The sequence below is a fragment of the Sorex araneus genome, chromosome 3 (assembly GCF_027595985.1).
Source record: "Sorex araneus isolate mSorAra2 chromosome 3, mSorAra2.pri, whole genome shotgun sequence".
NCBI lineage: Eukaryota > Metazoa > Chordata > Mammalia > Eulipotyphla > Soricidae > Sorex > Sorex araneus.
In genome coordinates this window covers 227,992,828-228,010,112 of record NC_073304.1, presented here as the reverse complement: position 1 = coordinate 228,010,112, position 17,285 = coordinate 227,992,828, and the positions used below count along the sequence as shown (strand labels likewise).

At 44.6% G+C, this 17,285-nt stretch overlaps 1 protein-coding gene across 3 annotated transcripts in view; it reads right to left on the bottom strand.

Moving 5' to 3' along the window:
• The window catches only part of CEP112 (centrosomal protein 112), a 463,550-nt gene that overhangs the window by 383,031 nt on the left and 63,234 nt on the right, over positions 1-17,285 (bottom strand). For all 3 annotated transcript variants that reach the window (XM_055130431.1, XM_055130433.1, XM_055130432.1), the window contains exon 9: positions 16,768-16,845. In XM_055130431.1, coding sequence (XP_054986406.1) covers positions 16,768-16,845 — 78 coding nt within the window. The remainder of the gene's footprint in view (positions 1-16,767; positions 16,846-17,285) is intronic.

Genomic DNA, 17,285 nt, shown 5'->3' with positions numbered 1-17,285 from the left:
AGCTGTGAGGTTAAATTGGTTGAGCTTTTACCCGTTTCCAGGTGCAAGCCTGTGCTGATATAAACGTCCCTCTTAAAACCACTTGTCCATAAGTGTGGAGGGTTCATGTCTTCATTCTCATTCATTCCAAGCAGCTTTTCATATCTCCTCTGACCCAACGCTCATTTAAAAGTATGTTGTTCAGTTTCCTAATATTAGCGCTTTCCCTGGCTTTCTATCTTCACTGAAGTGGGTCTGAAAAAGCACTTGACAGAATTCCATTTCTGTGATATTATGAATACTCAAATTGCTCCCTAGAATGTAGCCTATCTTGGAGAATGTTCCATGTACATTGGAGAAAAATGTATATCCAAATTTTCTGGGGTGAAGGATCCTGCATATGTCTTATAGTCCAGTTCTTCCAGTTCCTCATTTATGACTATTTTTTCTCTGATGATGCGCTGTCTGGTCACTTTGTCCAGTCATAAGAGTGAGCTGTGAAAACTGCCCACTATTACTGTGTTGCTGTCAGTATATCTACTTGGCTCTATAAGCAGTTGCTATGTGACCTTTACCACCTCATCGTGTGCAAACACTAATTGTCATAGCAGCCTTACTTTAGTCTTTCAGCTAACACAGAAAACAAACCAAATGTTGACTAACAAATCAATAGAAAAGCAAACTGAGACATATTTTTATTTTGTTTTGTTTTGTTTTGCTTTTTGGGTCACACCTGGCGATGCACAGGGGTTACTCCTGGCTCTGCACTCAGGAATTACTCCTGGCGGTGCTCAGGGGACCATATGGAATGCTGAGAATCGAACCCGGGTCAGCCGCATGCAAGGCAAACGCCCTACCCGCTGTGCTATTGATCCAGCCCCAAACTGAGACATATTTAAACAATATAGAACTCCATGTTAAAAATTTTTAACAAACTGCTAATGCACATCATATAAAGTATCTCAAGTACATTATTTTAAGCAAAAGAAGCCAGGTACAGTGAGAATTAATAATATACTGTTTCATTCCTATTCAGTTCATCCTTCCTCTATGCAATTTCATGAAGGAATTATTTTTCCCTTACTCCCCACTCTTAAAATCCTATTTCATTTCTCCTCTCTTTTTCTAAGTTCAATCAATAGTTATGGATAGTAATGAATACAAAACATACAGAAGAGGCCTAGGAATACTCAATAGTAGAGTTTTGCATTTATAAGGCCCAGGGTTCTATTTATTCCCCAGCAATAACAATTTTTAAAAAAACCCACATACTTCTATCACATAAGAAACTTAATATGACCCTTCTGTGGAAGAAAGAAAGATGACTATAAAAACCTATATATTACCTATACATTCTTTGGCGATAGAGTATATATTATTTATGACTGTATTTTAGGCAGCATGGTTTAGCATAAAACACTCCAGGGTCACACCCTCCACCAGACTGCCCACTTCCCTTCATCACTGCCCTGCTATGGCTGACCCCGGAGTACAGAACCAGGAGTCAGTCCTAAGCACCACCAGGTATGGTCCCCAAGACACACACAAAAAAAGGTTTTGCTATGTAAATATTTCGGCTTTTACCACAAAGTTTCATTCTTTTCTTCCTTCTTATGTCAACTAATACATTTTCCAGTAAATATTCTGTATTTTCTTCCACTTCTCCCTTTCCCTCCTAATTGTCTTCCACCCGTTACTAAACTGCGATCCCAAGGGTGCGACTGTGATCGCATCTTCATTTGTCATCCATCAGAACGTGGAGCACCAAACTCTTCACACCTCAGCAGCCCCTGGGGCGTGGCTGGGGAACAAAGACTGCACGGTGACTTCCCCACACGCGCTCTGCCTCTTTCCCCAGACCTCAGCCCAGCTAGAGGCACTCGCCTCCTCTCGCGTCTTCTCTGCTTCTTACTGTCTCTAGCACCATTCAGCCCCTGCCCAAATGCCACTTCCTCCAGGAAGCCTTCCTCAAGCTTCCCAAATCTTCCCTTCACAAAGGCCTTGCTTCACTCCACAATCAACACTGCCTCCCAGTCGGTTTGCACGATTCACCTGTACCCCTCTATGTCCATGTGCTCGGGTATAGTCTGCACAGGTGACCAGCTCTGCTGGGCTGATGGAGTTTTCGGCATGCAGCAAGCACAGAGGAAGACGAGAAAGAGTGTGGGGACAGCAGCTCTGTCCACCCCTGGCACGTCTGGACGGTAGCCACCACCTGACGCCTTTCTAAAGCAGGTCTCACTCTGCAAGGGGTTTTGCGAGGGACTGAAATTTCCCCCTCAGGGCCCTCTGTCCCTGCTTTAAAAAAAATAAATAAATAAAAGTGTGGTGGGGCTGGAGTGATAGCACAGTGGGTAGGGCCTTTTCCTTGCATTTGATCTGGGTTCGATTCCCAGCATCCCATATGGTCCCTTGAGCACCACCAGGAGTAATTACTGTGCATCGCCGGGCATGACCCAAAAAGAAAAGAAAAGAAAAGAAAAGAGAGGAGAGGGGAGGGGAGGGGAGGGGAGGGGAGGGGAGGGGAGGGGAGGGGAGAGGGGAGGGGAGGGGAGGGGAGGGGAGGGGAGGGGAGGGGAGGGGAGGGGAGGGGAGGGGAGGGGAGGGGAGGGGAGGGGAGGGGAGAGGAGAGGAGAGGAGAGGAGAGGGGAGGGGAGGGGAGGGGAGGGGAGAGGAGAGGAGAGGAGAGGAGAGGAGAGGAGAGGAGAGGAGAGGAGAGGAGAGGAGAGGAGAGGAGAGGAGAGGAGAGGAGAGGAGAGGAGAGGAGAGGAGAGGAGAGGAGAGGAGAGGAGAGGAGAGGAGAAAGAAAAGAAAGTGTGTGAGCACGGGCTGGGATGAAAGAGAAGAGCCTCATCTGACCGAGCCCCAGGCCCGGCCCAGGAATTGGACGCCGCCAATGCCCGATGCTGCTCACTTCCAGAACATCAGCAGCCGGCCAGCCCCCCCACCCCCACCACGTGCCCGGAGAGGAGAGAGGTGCGGAATGCAGGGAACCGCCCCCGAGAGCAAGGGAACTTGGAAGTGCCCCCGTTTGCGACAGAGCATTCCCGCCAGCTATTTTTAAAAGAATTTTTGAGATTCCTATTGAGAAAGAGCTTAAGAAATTTCAGTTGCAAAGTCGGCTGGGCCCCGTTTTGTCTGAAGTCTTTCACTTCAAAGACCAACTCTGAGGTTGTGGACATTCCGACCAAATGAATAAAGCTGACGGAGGCCTCGAGCACTCGGTGGAAAAGCATTTCCTTGGCTGGAAACACATCCTGCTCGCAGCAAAGCCGGGCGCACTGTCAGACAGTTGCCAGTATCATTTTACACAACAAATACCCGTACTTTGAATCAAATGTTTGTTGGGTTTTTTTTTGTTTTTCAAGGAACACTTGCCAATCTATGGACTCCATCTGTAACACTCACTGAGCGGATTTCTAGTTCAAAATTCGCTCTTCATTATTTGCATGTACACATTTTGTTTAACATTTAGTACAGAAACGAGAACACCCAAATAAAAATGGGAATAAAACACACGGATGCGGATAAGTGTCCTAAAGCCCCTCGGGCATCAGTTAACAGGTTTTAAAACACTCGAGGACCACTCCTTTGGATGTTATTTCAAAGGTTTTGTGTCGATAAACTCCCTCCACCATGCCTGTGCCTTTGTGAACAAAACCCAAAGAGCCCGAGCTTTACTTTGATGTAAAACCCAACTCTGCCCACAGTTTGTATTCATGCTTTCTCTAGCCACCAGCAATTCCCTAGTGAGGGAAGGAACCGTGGACAGCCATTCCCGCTACTGCAGTCACTCGAATTTCCCGGTTTTCTGCCACAGACGGAGCCTTGGGAGACGCTGCCATCCCGCGTGTCCCAGTCCAGCTCTGGGACGGACTCTCCAAAGACAAGGGGAGGGCCCGATGCTGGACACGGCTCAGCAGACTCCTTCCTCCCCCCACCTTCAAACTGAACGAATCTCGCTGGGAACTACTGTCCCTTGCACCTTTCCAAGGTGTTCCACAGACGGGTAAGCCTGCTCTTTTCTGAGGTGAGACGAAATTTCATGACCGTGGTCCATATTTCTGGAAACCAGTGATAGCTCCTGGGATTCATACATACACAGCTTGGTCCACGTTTCTCCCAGATCTATCTATCATTTTTTTAAATTGACTTTCGTTTGCTAAATATTTGACCAGAGTCAGTGCCTTTGTTTCACATAAGTTGAATATTTCTTCATTTCTTTTTATTTCACAGTTTAGAAGGGATTCGAGATAAGGAATTTTTGGTGTTTGTGGGTTTTCTTTGATGGGGTTGGCAAGTTCTCAGGATTTACACCCGAGACATTAGGCATCTTGGCCCCCCTCCCAGCCTCCGCCACACCCAGCCGTGCACCGGCCCTGCTCTTCAGACTGACGAGCCAAACCGCTGAGGAGAGAAGGGACAAGAAACAAAAATGCAGCGAGACACAAGGGTCTCCTGGCTGACGACTCTGGAGGGCCTTTGGGGTGTTGGGTGGGACAGGCCAAGTCCCCACCTCTCTAAGGTCTCACCAGCCGCACCCGCACCTGCTGCTGACGCCATGCCAACGCCCCAACCGCAGGGCTTCACCCAGGGTCTCTGCAGAGGCCAAACCACAAACATTCCAGGTACTCCGGCAAATTTTTGGAGGTTTTTAGGCTAAAATTTTAGGCTGAAATGCTGGGGTCTTCTCAGAATGCCGGCAAGTGGCCTCCCCGCTGTCCCCACATCCCTCTGGGAGCCTGGCAGCCACGCCCACCTGCCACGGCTATCACCGGGCCTTCTCATCAGCCTCGTTCTACAGGCCCCGGAGCTCCTGGAGAGACACCTCCAGATCCCACCGTTCGGAAACTGCAGGAGAAGCACGCCAAACGAGACGGGAAAGGAACACAGGAGGCAACTAGACTCAACAAACAGAAACAATACCGAAGGCTCAACTAGCAACAAGCATCTCAATAAATCCTCAGACAAGGACTTAACCACCTTGGCGAGATACAATTTTCACAAATTTTCTTTTACCGCAGTATTTTTGATAATTTCTTTAGCCACTTAGTTGTAATATACAGCACTGTAGCACTGTCGTCCCCGTTGTTCATCGATTTGCTCGAGTGGGCACCAATAACATCTCCACTGTGAGACTTGTTGTTACTGTTTTGGGCATATCTAATATGCCACGGGGAGCTTGCCAGGCTCTGCTGTGCGGGCGGGATACTCTCGGTAGCTTGCCGGGCTCTCCGAGAGGGACTGAGGAATCAAACCTGGGTTGGCCACATGCAAGGCAAATGCCCTACCCGCTGTGCTATCGCTCCAGTCCATCCTGTATGTAATCTATAATTATCACTTGTATCACTTGTCATCCTGTTGATCTTCGATTTGCTCAAGCAGGTGTCAGTAACGTCCCCATTTGTCCCTGTCATGTGCTAGTGTAGCCCAATGATATCTGCTCGCTCCAGGAACAGGAAGAGGCTCAAACCGTTCATTCAGGGTTTTGACAAAGAAGTCTAACCATCTAGTTGGTGGACGGCCACATGGTCTTTTGATGTCCCGTGGAATCCAGTCAGTAACAGCTCTCGTCCAGTGGTCATCTCTGAATCGCATTACATGTCAGGCCCATCTGATTCTTGATGCCTTGGCAAACGAGACAGCGTCCCTGATTCTTGACCGTCGATGGAGGTCAGAACTCTGGATTCCTTCTCTCACTTGAGTGAGACGTGATACTCCAGGCATAGCTCTTTCAATTCCTCTTTGGGATACCCGAATAGCATTCTCATCCTGTTTTCGTAGGGTCTCTGAGGCATATGTTAGTGCAGGAAGAATGGTGGAATTGAAAAGATGTGCCTGGAGTTGGAGCTTCCTCATCCTCTTAACCACTTCTTTGACGCTCTTGAAGGCACTGCTCTCTTCCTCCTTCGCAGTTCTGGCACCAAGTCATGTTAAGTTCTCGACACTCTTGAAGGCGCTGCTCTCTTCCTCCTTCGCAGTTCTGGCACCAAGTCATGTTAAGTTCTCGACACTCTTGAAGGTGCTGCTCTCTTCCTCCTGCGCAGTTCTGGCACCAAGTCGTTCCTCATGTTGATTTCTCAACCCAGGTACACATAGCTGCTGAATTCAGAGATGTTTGTTCCATTGAGAGCAAATGGGGCGTCAGGGACTAGTTCGCTTTTCATGAGCATCGTCTGGAGGTTCAGCTGCAGTCCGACCTTTCCACACTCAAGGTCAAAGTCAGCCAGCATTTGTGCCACTTGGCTAATGTTTGGTGTTATCAGAACGATGTCATCAGTGAAGCGGAGGTGCTGTAATTGCCGACCATCTATCTTCACTCCCATTTCTTCTCATTCCAGTCGTCGCATGATGTTCTCGAGGGTAGCACTGAAGAGGTTCGACGAAATGGTATCACTCAGCTGAGCCCCTCTCTTTACATCAATGATCACTTCCTTGTAGAATGGTGAGATCCTGGTGGTGAATCCACAATACAGCTCACAGTAGATTTTGATATACTGAGTTTGAACACCCTGTTTGGCCAGGAATTCAATGACCGCCTCAGTCTCAACAGAATCGAAGACCTTCTTTAAGTCGATGAACGTTAGACAGAGCGGCATCTTGAACTCTCACGAAACTTCAATGAGCTTGGTCACTGTGTGGATATAGTCTATCATGCTGAGTCCTTTTCGGAACCTGGCTCGCTCGCATGGTTGTCCTTTTATAATTATATGATAACCAAAAGTGAGCTGATTACACCTGAGGTGATTAACACATTAACAAATTGATGTGTGTAAGCTAAGGGGGACAGGCAGGCTTGAGGGGTGACTGGGGAAGTGGGGACGATGGTGGTGAGAAGGTCACTCAGATGGTAGGACTGGGTTGGAACATTGAAAGCCTGAAACAACTGCAATATGAACAACACTGCAAACCATGATGAAGCCTTTTAAAAAAGCAATAATAATAATAATAATAATAATAATAATAATAAAAGACTGTAGGACTTTAAAATTCTGAAAGCAAATTTAGAATCTGCTTTATTTGCATTTGTTTTTAGAGCATGAAGCCCCAAATTTATCTTCCTCCAGCTAATCAAAAGGTTGTACCAGTATCATTTCTGTGTTTTTTTTTCCCTCAGTACACTAATAATAAACTTTGTAAGAGAAACTTTCTTTCTACCAGAATTTAATCTTTTCTTGTATTGTCCTTTGTGGTTTCGTTATCAGAATCTGCCTCACTAGACAAGCTGTGAGATTTTTCTCTCTGCCTCTGTTACTTCAGAGAATCAGAATAAAGTTGGGGTTAACTCTTTCCTTTCCCTAAATGTGCAGTGATAAGGAAAAGGAGTATACTCTTCAAATCACTGGAGATATTCTTCTGTAGAAAATCAACACTCGGGACTGTGTTCTTTCAACCTAGTTGCATTGTGCAATTTTAAATCTTTCATACTGTGTCATAATAAGGGCTGGCCTACCTTGAAGTAGATTTTTTTTTATCTATGTGCAACTTTATAACATCACACATGACTCACTAGGAAAATACCAGCTCAGTGAGTTCTACAGATTTCAAAATAATAAAATTTTTATCATCTAGTATCAAAGCTTAACATCAGATATCATCACCACTGATCACATCATAAATGTCTTAGTAATGAAAAGCACCCAAACTCACACAAAAAATGCATTTTCCAGAATTCTAATTTTCATTACAAAAGGTCACATTTTGTCATCGGCAACAAATATTGTCCATGTTTTACTTGAAGTGATAGGTCCATTTTATTCATTTTTGATCAAATGCCTACAATATCTAAGTCCAGATAATGAAAGTTTGTCCATTAGTCATTCTTGTAAATAAAAAAGTTGCCCCAAAATAACTGCTATTGAAATTCATAACTGAAACTGTTTTTCCTCTAAGTACTTTGATATGCAATAAAAGTTATTTTTTTCATAGTTCCATTTCATCACTCAGTTATCAAAGAGATATTTGAGGTATGTGATTTAATAAAATCAATCATTTTATGGCTTTCCTCATCAAGGACATTCTCGAGTGAAATCAGGGAAGTCCTTCCTTGTGGAAATATAATGGCTTTCAGTATTGAGCCTCTGCTTGCTTTTGGCCAGTATGACCTTACCCTGCACTGTGTTGGTCCCATGATGTAGGTGTCCATACGGCATTCATGGTGTCACTAACTCTGGATGAGTCTGAAGAGGTGCTAAAGCTGGACCTGATTCACGCGAACCAGGGGCTACACCATGAGCTCCAGCCCTACCTCACGCCAATCTGAATTATTTCAGTGCCGCATTTAACTAACAGGGTCACAGAAAAAGAAAAAAGTAAAGGGGAAAAGGTCACTTCTTAAACAATAGGTGGGAACATTCAATACGAGTGGAGGTGAAGTTCAAAGGAATTTTCTATTTCATTTCACAAAAGGAGAAATTTCCACCATCTGTTCTCTGAAAGCTGAGCTGGCTCTGAAGCCCCACTGCTGCAGTCTCTCCTTTCATTTCAGTGACGACTGTTTTCCAAGTCCCTTGATCTGTGTCAAAAATCTTTCTCTTATTTTTTTAAAATGCTAAGAAAAGCTCCCCCGCTGGATGACATTCACTGCCACACAGCTCTGTAAAAATTCACAGAAAATGTGGTAATTATTACAAAAACAAACAAGTTCAAGTGCATCCGTGAAGAAGAGGATGAAGTTCAAGTGAAGGGTCACAGGCTCTGGACACATGGGCCACCATGACCAAAACAAATAGAAAACTTAGTAAAATATTTTTTCGGTATATACTTCACCATCAAAGAAAACCGCAATTGTTCAGTACTACAATGCTTCAAATGTTAGTACTTTAGACACTGACATATCTTTTACATGATAATCTGAAATAGAAGTTATACTTTATAATGTTTGGTTTGTAAAAAGTCAGTTAAATATTTTAGGAGGATGCTATGAAGTTTTAACAGAATTAACTAATTTTAAAATCTTGCAATAGAAATCAGCTCTATAATCTGTTTAAAATGTAATTATCACTCAATTATCTCCACACTTACTGATTTCCATAACACAAGCATTCTGAGCTCCTGAATTTGGATCTTATAAGAGTAAGAATCACCTACCTAGGCTGTCATCGCTACTCATGGCAGAAAATCTAAAGTGGATCTGAGATTTAAAAAACTAAGTTCGGGGCTGGAGCAATAGCACAGCGGGTAGGGCGTTTGCCTTGCACACGGCCGACCCGGGTTCAATTCCCAGCATCCCATGTGGTCCCCTGAGCACCGCCAGGGCTGATTCCTGAGTGCAGAGCCAGGAGTAACCCCTGTGCATCGCCGGGTGTGACCCAAAAAGCAAAAATAAATAAATAAATAAATAAATAGAAAATTTTAAAAAATAAAAAACAGTCCAAGGGAGATTGAAAAAAAGAAAATTATTTTCATAATTTTGGGATATTAACAGACTTCCTGTGCATGATGCCAAAAAAAAAATCGAGTTACAGAGAACAGAACTGGTATATCCAAGTGCATAAATGAAAACTTCTACTCAGCAAAAAATAACAGATACATCAAACAATGCACAGAGAAAAAGATCTAAGAACAAGATGTGAATTCCTTATCATCACACACTACTCCTAGAGATCACACGGAAGACAAATAATTCCATGAAATCATCGAAAACTGAAAGAAAAGACAGATAGTGAAAGTAAAATTTTAAAAATAAGCGTACAAAAGTGTTCATCTTCACATAAGATAATGAAATGTATATTTTAAAACAGTATTTTTTTATTCCACAGGTAATCAAAAATGTTTGCTATTCATTGCTGATGACCAAATAGGAAAAAGAAACAATTCTCATATACTCCCGGTAATAGTATAAAAAGACTGTTTTTTCAAATTGATTTATTGAAATATGTGTCATTCACAAATGTTAAAAGTTACCCATTAAAATATACAACCTGATGGTTCTAAATATAGCCTAGTTATCCAGCCACTGCTTTTGTCTAATTTTAGGATGTTTTCAACATTCCCAAAACAAACTCTCACACCCAATTTGCTCATCACTTCCAATGTGCTCATGCCTTCAGCCCGAAGGAAACAGTACTTTATTTTAAGAGTGATCTGTCACAGCGGGCAGGGCGTTTGCCTTGCACTCGGCTGACCCAGGTTCGATTCCTCCGCCCCTCTCGGAGAGCCCGGCAATTTTCACCCACACGGCAGAGCCTGGCAAGCTCCTGGTGGCATATTCAATATGCCAAAAACAGTAACAACAAGTCTTGCAATGAAGACGTTACTGGTGCCCACTCGAGCAAATCGGACGAGCAACGGGATAACAGTGATACAGTGATCTGTCATGCACATCAAAATTTTAAATGAACAGCCATGTGACTGTGACCTCCATTCAGTAGACTTACTCCTATACAATTTACTAAGCTACTCACAAGGATATTCTTAACACTCTGTAGTAAAACACTAAATAGTCCTCAATAGGAAACTGAAAGAGTAAAATGTAACTAACTGAAATACAATGCAGCTTTTTTTTTAATGTGAGGTCATATTTGCTATGAAAAACCATGAGAATCTATCTTAGTGAAACAAATACAACTAAGAGGCCAGAGAGAGAGTAGAGGGTAGGGCACTTGCCTTGCACGTGGCTGGCCCGGGTTCGATCCGTGGCACCTACATGGTCCCCCAAGCACCGCCAAGAATCTCCCTGGGCACAGACCCAGGAGGAAACCCTGCGCCCCCTCAGGTGTGGCCCCAAAACAAAGGTGCACAGACTAGGATCTAGGATCTCATTTCTATTTGTTCCTAGAAAACTTTGAGGGGAATACACATTCACATTTTTTTGCAGTGGTTTTCTGACAAGACTAAATATTAGGTATTACAAAAATGACGCCAAATATTTGACATCTAATGTTTCATTTTTAAAAAAATCACCTCACCTAGAACAATGGTATTTCTAATTCTAAAAACAGTACCCAGAAACAACAAAAGCTTTTTTGAAAAAAAAATAAAAATTGGTTCTGGGACTGCATCCAGCACTGCTCAGGGGTGGTTCCTGCCTCTGCGCTTAGGGGTCACTCAACCAACCATCTGAGGCACCGAAGATCACACTGGGGCTGGTCACGTGCGAGGCACTCACCTTAACCCCTACACTCTCTCTCCCACCAAGTGAGGCACTGTTCAGTGACGACATACGCAAGACACATCAGGACTGTCTTAGAACAATGCATGAGGACATGAAGACCTTCTTAAACGTCAGAACAGAAGAGGATTTATCCTTCTTGCCCTCAAGGAAACACGTAATAAAGTGACTTAACCACGATCACTACATTTTATAATAAAACTCTGCGTTTAAACTTAGGGGGAAAATCCAAGTTAGAAAAATATCTCTGAGGAGAAAATTAATAAAACAGTAAAAATGCTATTTTCTGTTTCAAAAAGGACAATTTTGTGTTTACAAAATCAAATTAAACTAATGTTCTTTCCCCTACCTTCAAGTGGGTACAATGATTTTTCACTTTAATTTTAATTCTCCTTTTTTGCATTAAATTTTCCTAGGTGGCTCTTACATGATGCATAATTTAGTAAGATTCCTGATACTAATTTTTATTCTTATAATTGCTTAAAATACTAAATTTAAAGTTTATCAGTTTAATTTTATCATATAAGAGTTAATTCATGATCCTAAAGGGACATTTAAGGCTGAGATACATAGAGATAGCAGGCCAGTATTTCTAGAATTATCTGTATTGGTAAAAATTATAAACAGTTCCATTATTCAAAAAGAGAGGTGAGTCAAATTGACTGGGGAAAATTCACATAAAAAAATACAATGTGTCCATGGGGGCTGGAGTTATAGCACAGCAGGGAGGGCGTTTGCCTTGCATGCGGCCGACCCAGGTTCTAATCCCAGCATCCCATATGGTCCCCTGAGCACCGCCAGGGGTAATTCCTGAGTGCAGAACCAGGAGTAACCCCTGTGCACTGCCAGGTGTGACCCAAAAAGCAAAAAAAAAAAAAAAGTACAATGTGTTCATATAAAATAAATGCTTGGGAACAGTTTTAATGGCATAAGATATAATGTATCAAATCAATATTCTAAGAAAATGTTTTCGGAGGACACATAGAGAAACAACAAAAAAACAATGCAATAATATTCTACAAGTATTTTTTATTGCTTTATGCTGACCTTATAGATGATTTTACTTCCTCTTTATTCTACCTTTTCCAAATTTTCTTCAATGAAAATCCACGTTCTTTCGTAATCACAAATGCAACTCTAAAACACAGAAACTAAGGGCTGGGGAGCTAGCCCAAGTGGTAGGCACATGCCCTCCCCAGGTCTGACTCAACCTGGGCATCCCTGGTCCCGGGGGGCACCGCAGGGTTTGGCCCTCAGGAACCAAGGGAAGTAAGAAAGCCTCACACTGGGGTCTTTCATCAGTAATACACACTTTTTTTTTTTCACAAATTCCGTACTTTCATTTTTTTTTAAAACTTTTTTATTGACTCACTGTGAGATAGACCCTTACAAATGCCCCCAGTTTCCATCCCATCACCCCCCACCCCCCAAAATGCCTCTATGGCAGAACTTCTCTCTCTCTGTCTCTCTCTGTCTCTGTTTCTGTCTCTGTCTGTCTGTCTGTCCCTCTCTCTCTCTCTCCCTGCCTCCCTTCCTCCCTCCCTCCCTGCCTCTCTCCCTCTTTTTCCTCCCCCTCCTCTCCCTTTTGGGCTAACACACACCTTTAAATAGTTTTGGGGTTTTTTTGCTTTTTGGGTCACACCCAGCGATGCTCAGGGCTTACTCCTGGCTCTGCATTCAGGAATTACCCCTGGCGATGCTTGGGGGACCATATGGGATGATGGGGATCGAACCCGGGTCGGCCACGTGCAAGGCAAACGCCCTACCCGCTGTGCTATCGCTCCGGCCCCTTAAATAGTTTTTAATATAGAAAAAATTTAAAGGAGCTGGAGCGATAGCACAGTGGGTAGGGCGTTTGCCTTGCACGCAGCTGACCCGGGTTCGATTCCCAGCATCCCATATGGTCCCCTGAGCATGGCCAGGGGTAATTCCTGAGTGCAGAGCCAGGACTGACCCCTGAGCATCGCTGGGTGTGACCCAAAAAGCAAAAAGAAAACAAAAGAAAAAATTTAAATTGAGTCCAGAGAGAGCTTAGTGGGAGAGGGAAGGCTGGGCAGACATGAGACCATGGGACCAAACTGCGACTCTACCCACAAATCAAGCCTGATCCTGCAAGGACCAGCAGCACTGCAAGCCCTCCAGCGCACCACAGCAGCTGTCCACTCACGGCACTGCACGTGCAAAGTGTGAAGTCCCCCGGAGCACCACAGCTGAAGTCTGAGAGCGCAGAGACCAAGCATGCAAACCCTGGCGAGCACACGTAGAAGCACACCACCAAGAGTGTGCAGATCCCGGTCACCGCAACAGCCGGGAGGGTGGCAGGGGAAGACCATCAAAAAGTGTCACCCAAACTCATCTGAAAACTACTGTGTAACTGCACACGGAATTGTTAGGGCCAAAATATGCCCTAGGAATGTTTTAAGATACCAATTAAATTTGTGTCTACACAAACTTCCGAATGCATCACCAATAATTTTAATGTGTGCCAAAAAGAGAAACAAAAACTTAAGGATCTGGAGGAATAAAATAAAGGCTCATATACTTAAAGATGAATCTCTGGTGCAGGACACATTTAACTGCTTTTTCTTCCAACGCGGCTGTGGGCAGCCTGAGTATGTTCATCTCTGCCCTCGATGTCACAATAAAGAATGAGGATATTGCTTCATGAAAGATCAAAAGAATCTCAAGACGCCTCCGCTGTCTTTTAACTGCTTTTATTGATTCTATGGTAAGTGACCTCAACTGTTAAAATTAGCACAAAACAAAAGAGAAAGAAGAACCGGCTAGGAATGACTTAGTATGACTTCTAGAAAACAATGACAACTTTCAAAAGAAAAGAAATTTAAAACAATAGTTGAAAAGAAGGGGCATATGAATTCAAAATGTTTTTTAAAGTTTCTTTTTTAAATTAGATTTCTTTTTAGTTCTACTAGATTTTTAGAGGGCGGGTTCGCACTCTGAAGCAAACCTCTGAGGGCCCTGGGCTGCACCTGAGAAGTGACAGAATGTCACTGAGTCAGTCCTTCTTCCTTTATGGCCATCCAAAGTTCTCTATGCTCATGATATTGTCTGGGAGAGTTGAGATAAAAATCAAGGTTTTATCTTGGCTTATCTTGGGAAAATTAAGGTTTCGGAGCCAAAGAGATCATAGAAAAGTCAGGAATTTGCTTTGGAGGTGGCTGACTTGGGTTGGATCTCTGCAGCAGACACGGTTCTCGAACCCCAGCAGAGTGAACCCTGAGCGCAGAGCCAGGAGAAGGCCCTGAGCTCTGCCAGGGGTGGGTGCAATGCCCCCAACCCTCGACCCCTCCAAAAAAACAACGTTTCCTGAAATACACAGGTCAGTAAACTATAATTGAAAATTACTAAGCTGAAATTAAATTTCAGAAATTCTTTTTGTTTTTGCCTTTTGGGTCACACCCAGCGATGCTCAGGGGTTCCTCGTGGCTCTGCACTCAGGAATTACTCTTGGCGGTGCTCGGTGGACCCTATGGGACACCGGGGATCGAGCCCAGGTCGGCCGCGTGCAAGGCAAATGCCCTACCCGCTGTGCTATGGCTCTGGCCCCAAGTTTCAGAAATTCTGACAAGCATTCTCACAAATAAAAATGAAAGCAAGAGACCCTCTGCTCCTAAAGACTATGATCCCAGAGGTCTTCTAACCCATTTTGGCACCCAGAGTGGCTTCTTACAGAAATGCGTCTAGACTGAGAACTGAGTTAAAATATCAGAAATCCAAAACCGCACAGCCACGAGCTCATAGAGTCTTCATTCTCAGTAATGAAAGGAAATTATTCAATGATGCATTTTTAGCAGGCCTGATTGTTGGGGGAAATTCCAAACAATAATAGTGAGTTCTCTATTGAAATATTGAATGTATTCAAAGTATAGAAAGAATAAAGAGAAGATCATTACTTAGGTGGGGGCTGGGTGGGAGGGGGGTATTTTGGGGTTCTTGGTGGTGGAACATGTGCACTGGTGAAGGGATGGGGGTTCAATCGTTATATGACTGAGACTTAAACCTGAAAGCTTTGTATTTTTTTCACGGTGATTCAATAAAATAAAAACTTAAAATAAAAAAAAAATGAAAGCGAAAATGACTGAAATAAGTGTATTAGAAACAACCATTTAAATCCGATGAGACCACCTTCCATCTAATTTGCACATCCAAGTGCCACGACGTTCTCAAGTTAGAGCAATGGTCAGTGTCCGTTCTGGCACGGCGCTGTGAGAGTCGGGCATCACCCTCTTCCAGAGCACCCAGAGGAATCTTCGGGGCCTCCCAAGGCTCGGCCAGGGGGCGTAAGGGCAGACCAGCACCACTGTTTCCGATCCTCACTCCCCAGCCTGCCAGCCAGTCACAAAAAAAAGCCAATGGGTTTCACTGGAGCCACAGAGGGGGAAAAAAAATCCCAGCAGTGGTTTTAAAATAAAAATTGTACAATAATAATATTTTTTTAATAATAATATTTTTTAAATAGCCTTTCTTTGATGACTGATGTTGAAGGCACAGACACGGAGAGAAGCCCACGGCCAACGGCTGCTCCCTCCGGCCGCAGAAGCAGCGCCTGGTCAGCACGGGCGGTACGAGGGAACACGCGAGCCCGGGGAGTGTCCCACGGTCTCTGTAGCCCGATGCCCCGTTTCACTGACTTCAGAAATAAGCTCCCGACTCCGGCTCCTAAAATATGTTACATTACACTTTACTTTGGACTCGAATCTTATGGTGGCCTTCCCTGTGCCAAGGCTCAGGTCTTCCCTGTCACAAATAAAACAAAAAGGAAAAAGATTGCCTGTCGAAGGTGAGAGGGAGACAGCACAGTCTCGCCCGTCTCACACCCAAATAAGGAGAAGCCAACCCCACATTCCGAGTGCCCCAGCCTGTCTTCTTCTCTTATAAACAAAACCACCTCAGATAATTCTCCTTTCAAAAGACGAAACACAGGGGGCCAGGGCAATAGTACCGTGTGCGGGGCATTTGGCTGGCACACACCCAACCCAGCTTGTATCCCCAGCACACACGTGGTCTCCTGAGCCTGCCAGGAGTGAGCCCTGAGCACAGAGCTAGGAGTAAGCCTTGAGCACTGCCACCGTGGCCCCCAAATAAAACAAAACCAAAAATTAAATGAGCAAGCGTGGTGTGATTTGTCAAACACTAGCTAGGACACAGTTTAATTTAGCTAATCAGTCTCAAGAGGAGAAAGAGTCAAAGGAAGGAAATCCGGAGGGAGGACCCCCTGAGGCCAGAGGCACTGCCGCTCCACACGGCCATCGCCCCAGCCTGGACGGCAAGACAGCCGGGACACAGGCCCCGGACAGACTGCCGACCCCCTCGCATGGCAGATGGGCCTGGGGGAGGAGGAAGACAGGGCCAGGGAGACAGTGCAAAGGGCCGTGAGCACACGTGTCACACGTGGGAGCCCCTGCTTCCATCTCCAACACCACACGCTGCCCCAAATGCTGCCAGAAGTGGCCCGCAGAAGCCCTAAGCGTTCCTTCCCTCAAAAAAAGTAGGAAGACAAAACCTGCTTACTCTGCATAAAAAAAAATTGTATTTGTGACGAAAGGCAATCTGTCTCATAGACACTATTCGCAAGAGGACCTGAAAACTCGTCCTCCACAAAACCTGATCAATGATGCTATTAACGAGATGCCTCTGGGGGAGCTGGGTCCTACCTCTTTCTCATGCATCCGAGAGAGCAGATGGTCTTCGTGGAGGCTGCCCGACTTCCTCAGGCTCAGCTTGGGAGACATCTGTGAATGCAGAACAGTGACTTCATGCATTTTCAGACTTGGTTTCTCCTCCACCCAAAAGAAAACTTGTAAAATTCCACAACAGCACCCACATTAGAGAGGGGGAAAAAGGAATTATTTTGCTTCAGTGTAGTGGAATTAATAACAGTGCCGCTTGGGGCTGGAGAAATAGCTCGAGGGTGAAGGCACCTGCCTCGCCCACGGTTTCGGTCCCCAGCACCCCGTATGGCTTCCCCAGCACCGCCAGGAGTCAGCCCTGAGCACAGGGGTGTGGCCCCAAACCGGACAACAACAACAACAACAACAATATGCTTTATAATGTGGGCCTGTATTATTTTCTAGAAATAACTTAATGACTCTTTTATCAAAAAATATCTGCACAGGGGCCAGAAAGAGAGCTCAGAGAGCTTAGCATATGCTTTGACGCTGGAAGATGTGAG